The 16,539-nt window shown below is 41.5% G+C and overlaps 1 protein-coding gene across 14 annotated transcripts in view; it reads left to right on the plus strand.

Annotated features, from left to right (window-relative positions):
- PTPRK (protein tyrosine phosphatase receptor type K) overlaps positions 1-16,539 on the plus strand; it is a 331,989-nt gene that overhangs the window by 116,565 nt on the left and 198,885 nt on the right. For all 14 annotated transcript variants that reach the window (XM_081907035.1, XM_081907036.1, XM_081907031.1 and 11 more), the window contains exon 3: positions 4,461-4,732. In XM_081907035.1, coding sequence (XP_081763161.1) covers positions 4,461-4,732 — 272 coding nt within the window. The remainder of the gene's footprint in view (positions 1-4,460; positions 4,733-16,539) is intronic.

Below are 16,539 nucleotides of genomic sequence, written 5' to 3' on the forward strand. Positions count from 1 at the left end.
AGTCAATAGAGCTTTTATCTTTGTACAATGACGTTTGAGAAATCAGAGAATTAACCTGCAGAGGCATTCTCCAGGTTTATGTCAACATCTGCTGCTGATGTCAGCTTTCGAGGCCTGAGTTGTGAACAAACCTGGGCTTAGCATCAGGGTTTGTTTGGAAACAGACAAACCACAAGTGCTGCATCACAAGTCATGCTTAGCTAAGTTTGGTGGTTTGTTGCTCCCAGCTCAACGTAGGAAGCAGTGAAATGGGAGTGATTCAGCAACATGCACTAGCCTATTGATTGTTCACAGTAAGCCATGGTTGTGATGCACAAATGTGACTGTCACTTCTCTTTCTTATCAACTATATAGTGGCCATTTCTTGCCCTGGCAGCTGTGATTAATAGCTAAGAAAAGCGTTCAAAATACAGTCGTACCTTGGTTCTCATTTGACTCCCAAAATGGTTCAAAAACCAAGGCGCGGCTTCCAATTGGCTGCAGCTCCTGCGGCCAGTTGGAAGCCATGAAAGTTGCATCGGACGTTTGGCTTCTGAAAAATGTTTGCAAACTGGAACACTCACTTTCGGGTTTGCACTGTTCGGGAGCTGATTTGTTCGACAACTAAGGCTTTCGACTCCAAGGTACGACTGTAGTTGTTTGGGGCTAACACAGTGCTATCAAACAAAACTTAAAAGGGCAGTCCTTTTGGTGCGGTGATTTTATTTTTGAAGGGCATAATAATATTAGCATCCAGGTGGTAGGATTGTTTTTCCTACTAATTTAGTTTTGCAAACGGGTGAGGTGTTTGGGTTTTTGGGTTTTTTTAAGGAAGGCAGAATAGAGAGAAATGAACAAAGCACAATCTTTGATGCTACAGTGGTACCTCTGGATATGAATGGGATCTGTTCTGGAGCTCCATTCGCATCCTGAAGCGAACGCAACCCGCGTCTGCAGGTCGCAATTCGCCACTTCTGCGCATGCGTGTGACGTCATTTTGACTGTCTGCGCATGTGCGAGCAGCGAAACCCGGAAGTAACATGTTCCATTACTTCTGGGTTGCTGTGGAGTGCAACCCGAAAGTGCTCAACCTGAAGCAACTTTAACCCGAGGTATGACTGTATAACCATTTTTATAACTTTTTAAAAGATATTCAATTTTACCGTTGCATTGTTTTTAGTGGAAATCCTTTTTAATATACCAATTTCTTTATATTGGCAGGAAGAATAATGAAACTTATGCTACAATAGTCACAAATAGGAGCCCTGGCCCACCTTTAAGAATTCCTTTTGGACTAATTAGAGCGTGTTCTTCTGTTCATTCTGGGCTGCTTGCCTGCTTTGGTCTTGTTGCTTGCCTTAGGGCCAAGGTAGATGCTATCTGGGCAAAGGTGTGGTCCAATGCAAATACATTCCTGAATCTCTTTTTGGGCTCACTTCCAGTTTTGTATTCTGGATGAGATGGAAATACATTCAGGGTAGGGATGGGGCAGAAGATTCTGAAAGAGCAGCTTACCTGTTTCATTTTTCTTATCAGCCAATTTTTCCCTTGAGAGCTTGGTGGCATAAAGAAGTCTTTGTTTACCTGAAGCTTAAAAGAGATGGTGCCAATTTCACCTCTCTAGGAATGGAGCTCCATAAACTGGGTGCTGTAATTGCCAAGGTTCTAGCCAACTCTGCTTCTGAAATGGTGAAACGCATAGCTAAACTTCCAATATTCAACACAGCAGATGAACAGGATCATACGGGAGGAGGCAGTTCCAAACTATTCAGGGTTTTGTAGTTAAAAAAACAGCAACCAGGAACTTACTGGAAGCCTTTGCACATGACAGCAGAATACTGCTATTACAGTGGTACCTCTGGTTACGAACTTAATTCGTTCCGGACCTCTGTTCTTAACCTGAAACCGTTCTTAACCTGAGGTACCACTTTAGCTAATAGGGCCTCCCGCTGCCGCTGCGTGATTTCTGTTCTCATCCTGAGGTAAAATTCTTAACCTGAGGTACTACTTCTGGGTTAGTGGAGTCTGTAACCCGAACTGTTTGTAACCCGAGGTACCACTTTAGTCCTATAGCATTTTCACCTCATCAAAAATATAACTATATTGGATGTTGCCACATTTCCCACAAGCTGAAATTTCCACAGGTAGCCTCACATACATAAAGTTAACCCAATCAGAGCGTGTGTGACAGTGGCCAGATCTGCTTTTCCTATGAAAGATCATAGCTGTAGCACATGACTGGGAAATTTGGGGGAAAGAACCTAAAAAGTTGCCTTATACTGAGCCAGACCAAAGGTCAATCTTGGTCCATACTGACTGGTCTCAGCTCTCCATGGTCTCAGAATGAAGTCTTTCCCATCCCTACCTAGAAATAATAGAATCATAGAGATGGAAGGGACCATGAGGATTATCTAGTCCAACCCCCTGCAATGCAGGAATATGCAGCTGTCCAGGGACAAAACCTGCAACCTTGGCATTATCAGCACCATGTTCTAGCCAACTGAGCTGTTTGAGTCAGGGATTGAATTTTTGCACGCAACTCATGTAACATACCATGGAACACTGGCCCTTCCCTGGGCTGTCAACTGATCCAAAAAATAGTCATAGCAGATTGATAGATTCATTGAATAAATGTGAAATTGTTTTAAAAAAAGTTATTATATAGCACCCTTAATATAAAGATTTCAGGGCTATTAACAATAGAATCCAATAGAATAACCACATACAATACAATTTAAAAAAATGTTAACCCCATGTACTAAGCCCTTTGAGCTATACATCAGTGAAATGCTGGGGCATTTGAATTCAGGTGACCTGCAGTTTAAGTGCACCTGAACATGCGAGCTCTCCGAAATCTGCATAATGAACCTCCCTTCTAAATCTGCATAATGAATCTCCCATCTAATAGATTCAGTACCCTAGGTGAAGGATACCTATGACAAATAATTGCGGGTTCTCTGAGTTCAGGCACTTCCCAATGAGCAGGTATGTGGGGATTGGGCTGAAATGTGTGACCCATTGAACATATGTGACTCACTCTGCTGGCCTCTTTCTGCTCATCAATATAAGCATTTGAGGACAGCAATGTCCATGCAACACTGAGTCCATAAAATATTATAGTCCGTGTGCTATGTACCTTGTAGAAATTATGCCAGACACTCCTAATAAAGTTCTCTGATCCATCACTGATTGTAACTGCCAATAATTATAAATGTAAATATACTTGTGTCAGTTTATTCCCAGATTTAAGAAGCAAACTGGAAAAAAAAGTTGGCTAGCAGCCAGTGTAGTCTTCCCATTTTTTAAAAAAACAACACACATCACTTCAGTGGTTACTGTCTAGTTAATCAAATGTAAATGTAAACTGGACTCTTAAACTTTAGCTGCTTTTTCTTTACAAAATATTTTGTTTTGTTTTGTTTCAATAGATGCACAAGTAAAATATAATTGCATGTCAGTAATAACTTTTTAGAGGTGTTTTTGAATCTGCAAAGCATTACTGTCTGTGTTATTAGACACTAACTTTAGCAATGCTGAATTGCTTGGAAAGGCAATTAAAAGGTTTGTACACAAACAAAATAAATGTTGATTTTTCTGTCACATACTGACCTATTTTTTATTTTCATTGAGCAATAACCTTTCAGCAATCTATCCTGCATTACCTCAAGTGCATTTTCAAGAGTAGTTAATAAAGATCTCTAGAAAGCTAGTTGGCATGCAGAATAGCCTCATTGCATATAAATGTAGATAAATGGTTTCAAAGGTGTAAGTGTCAGTAATCTATTATAAACCATTTTCTTAAAAGCCAAAACAGCCAAACACTGAGCTTTGCTGTATTTCTTTTGGCATCATGCTTATGAAGAAGGGCCGGTTCCTCCAGTAAGACAAAGATGGCTAACTGTTACTTACTCACAGGCCTGCCGATGTCAGCATAGTTGAACATCCAGCCATTGGCCATGCTGGTTGGGGTTTAGACAGGGCTTTAGACAAGAGCCCCTTCCAGCCCTATCAGGAAGCCCTGAGGATTGAATCTAGGAACTTCTGCGCTGTCACTGAACTAGTCTTTTGCTCCTATGGATCTTGGGAAGTCTTATCTGAATGGTATAAGAGATTTTTCATGAGCCCCTTTCTCCCATTATGAAATCACTAATATAAGCTTCTATATAAATGCACTGATGTAAATTTGGGAACTCCAGCTATCAGATGCTGATGGCATCTGATCAGTCTCTGTGGAGGAAGAATGCTAAATTCTTTATCCACCAAAGCCCATGACCTCCTTTTCCCTTGACACCTCCTCCTAATTTCCCCAAATGCAAGCCTTGTGAACATTAGGGGTGCCTGTATAGAAACCATTTGTAGTAAATTGTGCCAAGAGATCATGGTGCATGACCAAAAAGTGCACAAACATTGTGAAGGCAGGAACCACTTCCTTTTCCTGAATGTCTGGACTTCATTAACTCTTTTCTTCCTTCTCTTCTCAGGGTCGTACATGATAGTGGATTCTTCACACCACAGCCATGGAGAGAAGGCTCGGCTTCAGCTTCCAACTATGAAAGAGAATGACACACACTGTGTTGATTTCAGCTACCTTTTGTACAGCAAGAAAGGGGTGAGCCCTGGAACTCTGAACATATTGGTTAGGGTAAACAAGGGCCCCCTGGCAAATCCCATTTGGAATGTGACCGGCTCCACAGGCAAAGACTGGCTACGGGCAGAACTGGCCGTCAGCACCTTTTGGCCCAATGAATACCAGGTAAACCCTTAATACAATTGCTTTCTGCTTGAAGGATTGCTAATTCCTAAAGGGGGTTATACTGTGACTTTCATCAAAGTGGAAAAACTGCAAGGCAGTATCTTGAAACATGTTGCATTTCTCTATTAAGGAGGAAAAGGAGAAATGGGAAAAGTGCACTTTAGAGGCATAACACACACCCAGCCTAAGAGTTGGCTTTGAGAAGATGCTCCCTTGCTCCTCAATACCCAGACATGTTGTGTCTGGCCAATTATTATTTACCTGGTTTCCTAGTAGGCAGCATTCTGGTGCATCTAATTTTAAGCACCCAGCCTCTTCATGTAAGGAATCTGTGATACTGTGCCTTAACTATCCCTTCTCCTATTTCACCCGGTGTTGCTACTCTACACAGACACAACAGATTTTCTGTGTCTTTCTTCCAACACTGTGGCCAGAGTGGCCTTCTCCATCCTAATCTTATAAGCCACCCATCTCTTTGTTCTCTTCTGCTATTATTATCATCAGGGATCTGAGTATCCCACACTGCAGAAACATTCAGTGCCAAGAGAACACAAACTGAATTCCAATAACAGCTGACACCCACATTACAACTCTGTCCCCCCTCCTCCCTCTCTCACACACATGGTTCCACCCTCCATTTTATCCTTGCAACAACTCTGTGCAGTAAGTTAAACAGGGATGGTGCTGACCCAAGGCCAATTGGTAAGCTTAATGGCTAAATGTGGGTTTGAACCCAGGTTTTCTAGGTCCCAGTCCAGCACTCTAACTACTGCCCCACAAAGGTGTATAACAGATAGCCTCCTCTCTATTTTCAAGAGGGGACATTTGAGATCAGAGAGGCAGGGAGGAGGACAGAATAGGAGATATTTCCCTCTCTTCCAGCTGTTTCTTATAGATGAGTGTGTTTATCTTTCTGTGTGCATGTGTGTGCACGCGCACACACAGTGTCTATATGTGAATATCTGTCTCACAGTTTTCCCCCTTGTGAAATTCGCAGGACCCTTGAACCATATGAATTAACATTTTAATTTCATTCATGTAAAGCTCCTGGGATCCCATCTTCTTAAAGTGTTTTGCATTTCTACATGGTGTGTACTTGGTACCATGTTAAGTAGTAGGCAGGAGCTGTGGATAGGAAACAATACAGTTAATGATAAGTAAAAGTGTTCTCAAGTAGAGACATGTGAGGATGGAAGTTCTTAGTCACCCAGATGTTATACTAATAGTCAGTGTGTTTGTTTTCTGGGGGGACACAGCTGTATGCATACCCCTAAACATTTTGTGAATCTTCATTCTTTTGTCCATTTACTGTTTTTATTTTTATCGATTTGAAGTATAAAATGGTGATTTTCTTGAGTCAAAATGAGAGTACCCCTAAACATTTTTTCTGAAAAAAGCACTGCTAATAGTCTTGTATACGGTAAATGTAAATGTATGAAATCAACCCTTGCTACACCCTGCCGGACTTTTGATTGCTAGGCCAGAAGGTGGTGGGGCACATTCCCCCTCCTCATTTTTCACTTTCCCCGTCCCATTCGTTTAACAGGAGTGAAGAGAACTATACCAGCCCCAAGACTGTTATAGGTTTTATCCCATGTTGGGGAAGTGAAAGTTCGCTGGATCTTGCAAATGCTATGCTGATCTTAGTCCCATTGTTTTTGTCAGTTACTATGCTTTGTACTTTTGTTTTTCTATATTGTAAACCATCCTGTGATCCTTGGATGGAGGGCGATGTAGATATTTAATAAACAGAATCATGGAATTGTAGAGTTGGAAGGGACCCTGAAGGAAGCTGTGCTACACAAGAGCTCTCCTTCCTCTATCCCTTGCCATTTGAGGCTTTGTTTAAACACACACAGCAAAGTGAATACTAAGGGAAAATTAAATCTCCTCCATTTCTCCCCATCAAAAGAGGAGGAGGTTGGAAGCTCTTGTTTACACAAGCTCTCTATTATAGTCAGTTGTATCTCGTTCTAAATGCCATCTAATGGAGTGTAGTTGGAAGCTGTATAATCTTGTACAATTTCATGAGTGGAGAGAGCCCGTCAGTGTGAATTGTTTTCTCTGTCTTTGAACACTGAGCCTTTTTTGTGTGTGTGTTTCCTTTTGTAAGGGCTTTCTTTAAGGGCACGAGGGCAACACAGCTGCTTAAAAAGCACTGATTTCTGTGTGCACGTTTCCCCCCCAACCCTAGTTTTAATGTTGCGTTACAACATGGCATGAATGTCTCCTTTGTTCAGCTGCAATTCTCTGTGACAATGCTCCAGTTCAGTAACTCTGCTGGCTGCATGTTCGCCCCTGTAGAGAGTTTAGCAAACACTAGCTGAATGCCACACGCATTTTAAGATGGGATTGACAGCCGTGAATTTGCTTTTCAAGAGCTGTGCTGTAATGCGTAACACAGGCCCAAGTCATACATACATGTTCCATGTTATAGAGCCTTGGGTAAATAAAGCACACATACAAATATGTGCATGCATACTATCCTTTAAATTAATCCCAAGGAAGGTATATAATTGCACAGGTAAGCCAGGACCCCTATGCAGGCAGGGAGGATGTGAGATTGTGACTACCACCAAGGTTATGCTGTCATTTCCCTCTGAATGTTCCTCTGAATGATTAACTCAAGTAATAGAATGTTTAACTTGTAGCTGGTATGTGACTGCCAGGAGCGGGAAAAAGAGGAAAACATTTTAATTTTATTTGTGTGTGTGTGTGTGTGCTCGCGCGCTTGGAAATAATTGCTTTGAAACTGGCACATATGTGAATGCCTTGTAATCATCTGGCAGTGTTTGCTTTTATCAGCATCACTTAATAGGCATTGATCCTGCTGGGAAAGATTGAAGTGAGTTCTGGGAATTTGCTGCCCCACTTGGGCATAGTGGAGTTTGGTACGCCTGTCCTTGGAAGCCGATGACTCAGAGTGTGAGGTGGCAGCCTGTGTAGTGTTGAGAGACGAATAAGGCAGCTAGATTTAATCTTTGTTTGATTTATTAGCACCACAGATTCTCAGCTATCAGATGAGGGTCAGGTCTCTCTTTGTAAAAAAAGAACAGAGGTATTGTCCAGTGTGAGGCATGCCAGTTTATTTAGATGGGGCTTTAGTCCATCTATTCAGCTCGAGAACACTAAACATGAGATCAGGCCAGTGGTCTGTCGAGTCCAGCATCCTGGTCTCACAGTAGCCAACCAGATGCTTAATGGAAGCAGGATCTGAGCTGCTCCAGCCTCTGGAATTCAGAAGCATACTGCCTCGACCATAGAGACAGACCATAAGGCATCATGGCTAATAGGTAGCCATTGATCGCCTTTTTGTCCTTAATTTTTTCTAATTCCCACTCTAAAGCCATCCAAGTTGGTGATCATTACTGCCTCACATGGGAGCAAATCCTGTACTGGTACTCTAACTGGTACTCTATCAACAGCCTTATTCTCCATGAATTTGTATAATCCTCTTTTTAAGCCATCTAGGCTGGTGGCCACCACTGCCTGCAGTGGGAGCAAGTTCCATAGTTTAACCATGTGTTGCATGAAGCAATACTTTCTTCTGTCTGTCTGTCCTGAATCCTCTACCACTGCGCTTCGTTGGCAGTCCTTGAGCTCTAGTGTTCTGAGAGAGGGAGGAAACCTTTGTGCTGAAATAGCATGATGATGCTGGAGTGGCATGAAGATCTCTGTAAAAGTTAAATTGTGTGTTCGGTTTATATGATTCTCCTCCTCCACCACCTTCCTTGGTTGAATTGGGTTTCCATTGTGCTGTTTTAGTGCTGCTGTCCCTGGCTGAATGGAGGAACCATGGCAGCAGTACTAGTACTCTACCCTGAGGACTTGAAAGTGGTGTTATGGTGTGCGGGGGGGGGGGGGGAATGGACTAGAACATTAATCAAAATGTAAAAAACCAACACAAATGATAACTGATTAAAATGTCTCCACACTGTTTAATCTCACCACCAAGTCTATACAAGTCAGGTGTGAGAAATTCATGTAGCATTTTAAGAATATGTAAATCACTTTGAGGTTTGTTTGTTTGTTTTTCAGGCTTGTTGTTTTTAAACAATCAAGTGGTATATGACTCTTATGAAATAAATGAATAAAATAAGGTGCTGAAAAAGGCTTAAGTTCCATAGCAACTCTTTGACTCACCTCTCTCATCAGTAGGCTTCAGCTTACGCATGGAGCAGTCAGGAGAATGTGCTTGGTAGACATTAAAAGAGAGAGCAATGCTAGATAGGAAAAGGGTTGTCTGTCTGATATATTGAAGCAACCAATTCACTGTTTTATAGGTTAAGGCCTGCACTGTGAATTATTCTCGGGGGGGGGGGGGCGGGCGGGAAGAGTTGATTGGACTTGAGTGCCAATGTAACTTGATTCCAGCAAACTCATTAGTGAGTTTATAAAACTTCAACAACACCATTGTCACTTTGATGATTTTTGGTCTCAAACAATGTCATAAACAACGTCTACTCCCATAGTAGTATCTTGTTTCACTCCATTCTTAATGGAATACACACACACACACACACACACACACACACCTCCAATTTTTAAAAAGATGTTCTCTAGCCATAAGATGAAATAAAGCATGTAAAATGTGTTTTGCTAGGCAAAACTGATTGCAAAAATGTGTGCAGTAGTATCAGTGTGCACCAAAGTGCCAGCTATTTGTCATGAGCAAAAAATGAAAAAACAACGCCCCTAAATGCAAACTGATGTGGAAAACTTGGACTTAAGATTCAAAAAATGAGACACTTAGAGAAACTGAAGTTGACACATTCATCAATCCCTTCTTGCAGCCCAGACCCTTGTCAACTGGATCCTTGTCTTCTTTGGAGGTCCAGACTCAGGTTTAGTGCCAAGGAACTAAACTAAGAATCAGAGAAAGTCCCCAATGTCAATTTCACTTCTGCCACGAACACACTGGGTAGCCTTAAATAAATCACATGCCTTGTTAGCCTTGGGGTTGCATCCAAAGTAGTGCTAAGTAAGTCTCCTGCCTGCCTAAGGATTTCCTTTTCCTCCACTATGTATTCCCATATCTGATCTGAGGCTTCCTGGTACAGATTTGAAGGGTACAGGGAGAGTGGGGGGGGAAGTTCCACTCCACAAGGAAAAATCCTTGCAGCAATGGGATGTGTCAGTTCGATACCACCCTTGGCACCTCATCTTCAGAATATGCAAGATAATGCTAACCTGCTTTACAAGGAAGTTGTGAAGCAAAGTAGTGGATGTGAAACACTTTCAAGAGACATTTTGAAGTGCTATATAAATGCTAAATATAATAATAAATGCTCTCAAGGAATTCCCTGTCCCCAATCCATATATATATATTGAGGTCAGAAATGGGGAGAGAATGACCTTACATTTTCTTCAAAGATCTTTTAACAAGTACTTTGTTGCCTCTGGAAGATTTGCACAGCAACTACCAAGCAGTGTCTTTCTTTTCAAAATGCAACACAAGTGGTTTTATTTCCATGTTCCTTGTCAATCATTTGGTCTCTTTTGGCCCCTTTTCGAAAATAACCCATCTGCAGCATATTGAGTCCATGCTGTTTTGTAGTCCTCCCTTTGCTTTTGCAAATGAGGTGGATCTGAACAGAGGGGCCTTCATTCATAAGGTCACCTTTTCGTGAATTTCTTCCATGAGGGATTTTATCCATTTGGAAGGATCAATAAACAAAAAAGTTTTGACACGTTTAGCATTCCAATGCAGAGTGGCTAGAGATAAGCAAATATTAATAATGACGGAATGCGCTTGATTGCGGAGAAGATTATGATTTTCAGTGACAAATTCCTGTTTGTTCATTAAAAACAACAACCAACTTTCATGTGTTGATATATTGTGCCACATCCACTGACACCTACACGCCATAGGTGTGTAGTAGAGCATCTGCCATGGATGCAGATGATCCCAGGTAGGACCAGGAGACACACTTGTTGGAAATACTGGACCCACGCTGCCAGTCAGCATAGGCAGTCCTGCACTAGATGGACCAGTCGTCTGACTCAGGATCATAGTAGGAAGCAGTTTCCTATGTTACAAAGTTTTTGTTTCCATAAGCGGTAGGAGTTTTCCATTCATGAAAGGGGGTCCATCCATAAGCAAAGGTGCCTTCCATTCATAGAACAAACCGTTAGTGATCATGCTGACCATTAAGGTCAGGAATGGCATCATTTTGTACTGCTGTGTATTTAAATTGCCCGAAACATATGCCTCAACACTTTAGTGAATGCCCTGATTTTGCAGTTGACTGCTCAAGAGAATGGCATGCATTACATCGCTCCAGTTTTCTGGTTATTGTGACATGATTCCAACATCTCTGAATGCCGTACCACAAATTGGGAACACAAATAAATACTGCTCGTAAAACATTTTCTCTGCTATTGGAAAGGCTACTTCCATATATGGATTTTCATCGTTCGGGGGCTACACAAAAATGTTGGCTCTGTAAATGGAAAAAATGAAGGGGGGAAATGTGACACAAAAATATGGCACATACAGTTAGCCTGACGCTTGCGCTTTGTGCAAGGCAGATGTATCAGTTCTGGGACTGCAGCAGAACACTTGAAAGCATATAATTATCTGAAATGATAACAAGAACTATTAGTTTTGCAATTGAGGTTGTCCAAAGGAGGCTAGTCTGATTTTTATCCTTTTAAGATAACGTTACACTGCTATTTAAGGAAAAGTTCAAACTCCAAGAAGAAAGCTTGTCCACTAAAAATTGTGTTTCATTTGCAATATTCACAGGACTGTTTGCAATTATATTGACCTTGGGTGGTTTAAAAAAAAAAAGTGTGTGTAATCAAAGACAATTGAATTCATACTAAAGACAATCAAAGACAATTGAATTCACACTAAAGAAGAAATTGTTTATTAATGGAAAGCATCCAACTAAGACTAACTCAGAGAAGACCCAATGTTTCCCTCTTCACCTAGCCTACAAAAAGACCACTTGTTTGGTAAGTTTAAAATGGTTTACTTACAAATTGTTCAAAGGTCAGATTCATGTGCTTTATCATACATCATTCAGAAAAAGTTGCACAGGCAGTACAGTAAAACTTGTCTTAGTTACAATGTGGTGAAAGATCTTAAATTATTAGTATAGGAACTGAAGAATGGCTTGTGAGAGCCATGAGGTCTGAGCTGGAGCGACCAGTTCAAACCTCTTTACACTGAGCTTCTCAGGTAGGCTGGAGGTTGAACAATAGGCTTGATTACCATTTCCTCCCAACATGAGCTAAGCCCAGCAGGACAGTTCACTCTATGCTATTAATTCTTTAGTGCATTAATTAAACTTAAGTTTGTTAGTTATATGAGGCTGGTTATCCCACACATATTAGATCACAGTACTGTAATGTTTTCTATGGGTGCTATCAGGTAGTGGTTTAGTCTGTCCTTCTTGGTTTTCCCCAGGTGCTTTCAGACAATATTGTAGTGCTTCCCACATTTTTTTGTTCCTGAGTATTGGAAAGTGGTAGCTTTAGATTCAGAAACATACAGAATGAATGGTAAAAATCATATATATAAGAATGCCATGCAAATGTGACTGCCATTTAATATAACTATAGCTTATGATTTTAAAGCCGTTGATTGGGGTGTATATAACTCTAAAACTATTCAGGAATGGAACTGTTACTTTTCTACTCTGTTACATAACCCTGATATGGCACAATTTGATAGTGTTCTGTAAACTGCAAGGATCAGCTAGGTCTACTTCTTCAATAAATAGTCTCACCGCATAATCCTTTAAAAACCCGTGAACCACATGGTCCTCAGTGTTAGAAACTCCCGTTGTTGTAGGCACATTTTGTGGCAAGGAATTTCATTAGCAGGAGCAGTTTCTGAGCTCTGGGTGCGGTGCTGTGCCTAAGATTTCAGATTAAAACTGCAGAGTGGAAGGAAAGGAGGACTTTTTCCAGCTACTCTCTGAAGACTAGAGAAAAGACCTTCTTAAGAATATTAGCGGGGTGGGCAGGGGAAGGACTAGACCATGTGAAAAATGAAGCTAATATTTTAGCTACAGTTTATTCATTTCCAGGCTTGTATTCTTGTTATTTTGAAAAGCGCACCTAGACATTCCATTGTAGTGCCCATAACCTAGGTTTAAGGTGCCATTTAACTCCTAGCTTTCATATCTCAGTTTCTAACATTGATGGTCCTTTAACTTCCCAATTGTTAAGATGGAATTGATTAATTTCTGATAGCTATCTATAGCCAAAGTAGGGCAAGTTTGTAGAGCAATAGGCTGAAGAGCAGCAAACACATCATTGGCATCCTCGGACTGTACACTGTCCTTCTATCTTCCTCTGGCGCTAAATCAAGGCTTGGTGGGCTCCATGTCATCCATTTGTTCTCTGTGTCCTTGAGGGATATTGCCAAGGGATGTACAAAGTTGCTGCAGTGTGGCAGGATTTGCCTGACCCATTAAAGGTCTTCGGGCGCATCCCTAACTGTGTAACTAATTACCCTGCTGCTCAGATGTGAGCAGCTTCCAGGTTTCTCTCTGGGTGCACTCATTCATTCGATCAGCTCTCACAGGCCAGTTAATTACCTGCAGCTGTGTCCTGAGATCAAACAGTCCTAACAGGTCAAGCGCAAGCTGTGTTGCTTGCTTCCTCTTTAGAAAAGATACAAGGAGCAATCGTATCACCAGATGCACAGTGCCTGCCCAATCTGTTTTGCTGCTTATTGTATTATTGGAATCATTTATTTTGATTCTGTTGACATAGCCAACTTCAACCTGAGATGGATTAAAAGATCAGAAGGGCTGAGGCTCTTTAGATGAAACCCTTCATAGATGCGCTCCAAGGGTGCTTTTCTAGGGTGTGATCCCACAGCACAATGTGAGCATGAAAGCGTGATTTTCTCTAACCCAATCACTGTCCTTTCTCTTTGAGGATAGACAGTAACCTTGCAGTTGGCCCTACTCATGGGTCATTTCATTTGCTGACATTCTTAAGCAGCTGGGGATCACATCACAGGGGAAGAACTGCAACTCCATCTGGCCTTAACTGGATCTTTATGTCATGACATTTTATGGATAACAGACTGTTTCATCAGGTGCATGAAAAAGACTTTAAAGGTGCAAGCTATTTAATCACACACACACTGAAGCATAATGCATCATTATGTGAAGGGTTAGCAAGATCTTATTTTTGTTCGGGGGCATGGTGCATATGTCAGATGTTTGTAATTCTGTTCGAGTTCAGGAAGCAAGTCAATAACCTTTATTGAAAACCAGTCTTTTATTGGCTTTTTGGAATTATGATACAATAGTGTTGAGCGGGTGGCGCTGTGGGTTAAACCACAGAGCCTAGGACTTGCCAATCAGAAGGTCAGCAGTTCGGATCCCCGTGACGGGGTGAGCTCCCGTTGTTCGGTCCCTTCTCTTGCCCATGTAGCAGTTTGAAAGCACGTCAAAGTGCAAGTAGATAAATAGGTACCACTCCGGCGGGAAGGTAAACGGCGTTTCCGTGTGCTGCTCTGGATCGCCAGAAACAGCTTAGTCATGCTGGCCGCATGACCCAGAAGCTGTACACCGGCTCCTTCGGCCTGTAAAGCGAGATGAGCGCTGCAACCCCAGAGTCGGTCACGACTGGACCTAATGGTCAGGGGTCCCTTTACCTTTACCTTAACCTAGTGCTGAGACACCACCCTTAAAATTAATTGTATACACTTGGTTTCAAGAGTAAACATATCTTTATAACAAGGAAATACAACTATATGGCACTTTTATTCAAATGAATAAAGGCTCACAGAGCTGTTAGCACAGCTCTTTCAACCATGACCTTTCAAGCGCAAGGTCTCCCAGAAGTGAGCCTGTGGCCACATTGTCTCACTCCAGAGAACCACAAGCTTTTCTGTGGTGTTCCAGGTAGCTGAGTAAGGCTCAAGAATGTGGACAAAGTGCTTGGATTGGTCAGGGCAGCCACTTGCACTCTGGACCCTTGCCCCTCTTGGCTGATAAGAACAGCAGGGAGGGGGCAGCTGGCTGAACCAAGGAGGTGATAGATGCCATCTTCATCCTTTCCTTGCGGCTACTTTGGGTTCGGCTTATTGTGAAGATAGCCTGGGTTATTTTGTCATACTGTAGCATAGCCTTCTCCAGTATGGCATCATTCAGAGGTTGTTGGACTACAACTCTTATCATCCCTGAACATTGGCCTTGCTGACTGGGATTGATGGGAGTTGTAATCCAAGCCATTTGGAGGGCACTAGATGGGGAAAGTTTCATGAAGGTTGGCTACAGCCTGTTAATCTGCTATACCCAATTTGGGGGACATGGGGGTTGCACGACCAGAAGGCTTTCTGTGGGCTTCCCCTAGTGGGACTAATTAGATGATCCCCACCCTTTGTCTCTTTATATATATATATTCCTCTTTTTTCCTTTGTAGAAGACTGAGAAAACTTCTCAAATAATAGACTTTCAAGTTGAAGGATTGTAGACTTCATTGCTTTTTTTCTTTTTGAAAGTATTCTTCGCCCCCACCCCACTCCAGTTCTACAGCAGTAAACTGTAAATAAGATGTGGGCTGAAAGCCCAGACCAAAAATTTATCACCATCCAGTTGAGATCTTACCAGGAATTTCCAGCTATTCAACTTGTCACCCGTATCAGAAAATAGCTTCTAAATCTCGCCTTCCCTTTTGACTTAGGCAGTAAAGTCACTGATGCCGCCTAGACAGCTAATCATGGCTTGATCCACAAGTTTCTCCAAATCTTCATTAAAAGTATAGTAAAACTTCTTCTTTTTTCTATATCTTGTCACTTCTAGTCTTGTGTGTGAAGCAAATATACCAAGGTTCCATATATTAGTAAGTGGGGGGATAGGAATGGGGGACGACGACTTGTGTAGCATACAAATAATTTTGCCTTTGGGAAATTCTATGTCATAATACAAATAATTGCTGGGAGTGGATGTTGTTGTTTGCAGAAAAGGTACATTAGTCATTAGAAAAAATATATCCCATGGAGAAATTATAGCAACTTTCAAAATAGCTATTGATCTTTTTTAAAAAAACGCACACACACCACCTCCATATTACTAAAATACATGAAATAAAAGATCTATAAATTAAGATTGAATATGTGGCAAGGGTAAGTTCAGAGCAGAGACACAAATCGTAGCATGAGAATTAAGAACTTGAGTATTATGTGCTGATTTGCAGTTGTATTTGGCTTTATGGTAGCAAGCTCATTCACACAGGGCTAAGGGCTAAGTCTTTGTGTGGTCATCCCACCTCTCTGATTGGTGATAAGTTTTATGTGCTGAGCCAATAACCTGGCACTAAAGTTTCATTTTAACTTTTTCAAGATGAGCCATTCATATCAGTGGTTATTTTGTATTGTTTTGTGGTATTATATGCTTTATTGTACTTGCACATGTTCTTGTGCACCACCTAGATTCTTTCATGAGGGGCAGTGTATAAATATTTTTATTAATAATAAAAAAACTATGCTGGTGATCAGGAAACTGATCTGTATTTCACGCTGGCACACATGAATGGCTCACTGGAGGTAGTGACAGCTATAGAGAGGCATTCTGAGAAGCAATTCCAAGACTAGAAAACATAGGAGTGATAATCCAGGTATATTGCTAGTGGGATCAAATGCCAGGTTTGTCACCCCCCCACTCCAGCTCGCTTTGACTTCTGAAGATTAAATAGCACCCTTCCTTTGAAAATACAGGACCTTTTCTATTTCAATCCCACCAAATCACTGATTCAGTAAAGCTTTTAAAAATATGTATTTACTGGGTATCTTGTTTAGTTTCTAATAATGTGTTGCTAAGCAGTAGTGTGCCATG

This window comes from Podarcis melisellensis (assembly GCF_964234715.1).
Source record: "Podarcis melisellensis genome assembly, chromosome: 3".
NCBI classification, from domain to species: Eukaryota; Metazoa; Chordata; class Lepidosauria; order Squamata; family Lacertidae; genus Podarcis; species Podarcis melisellensis.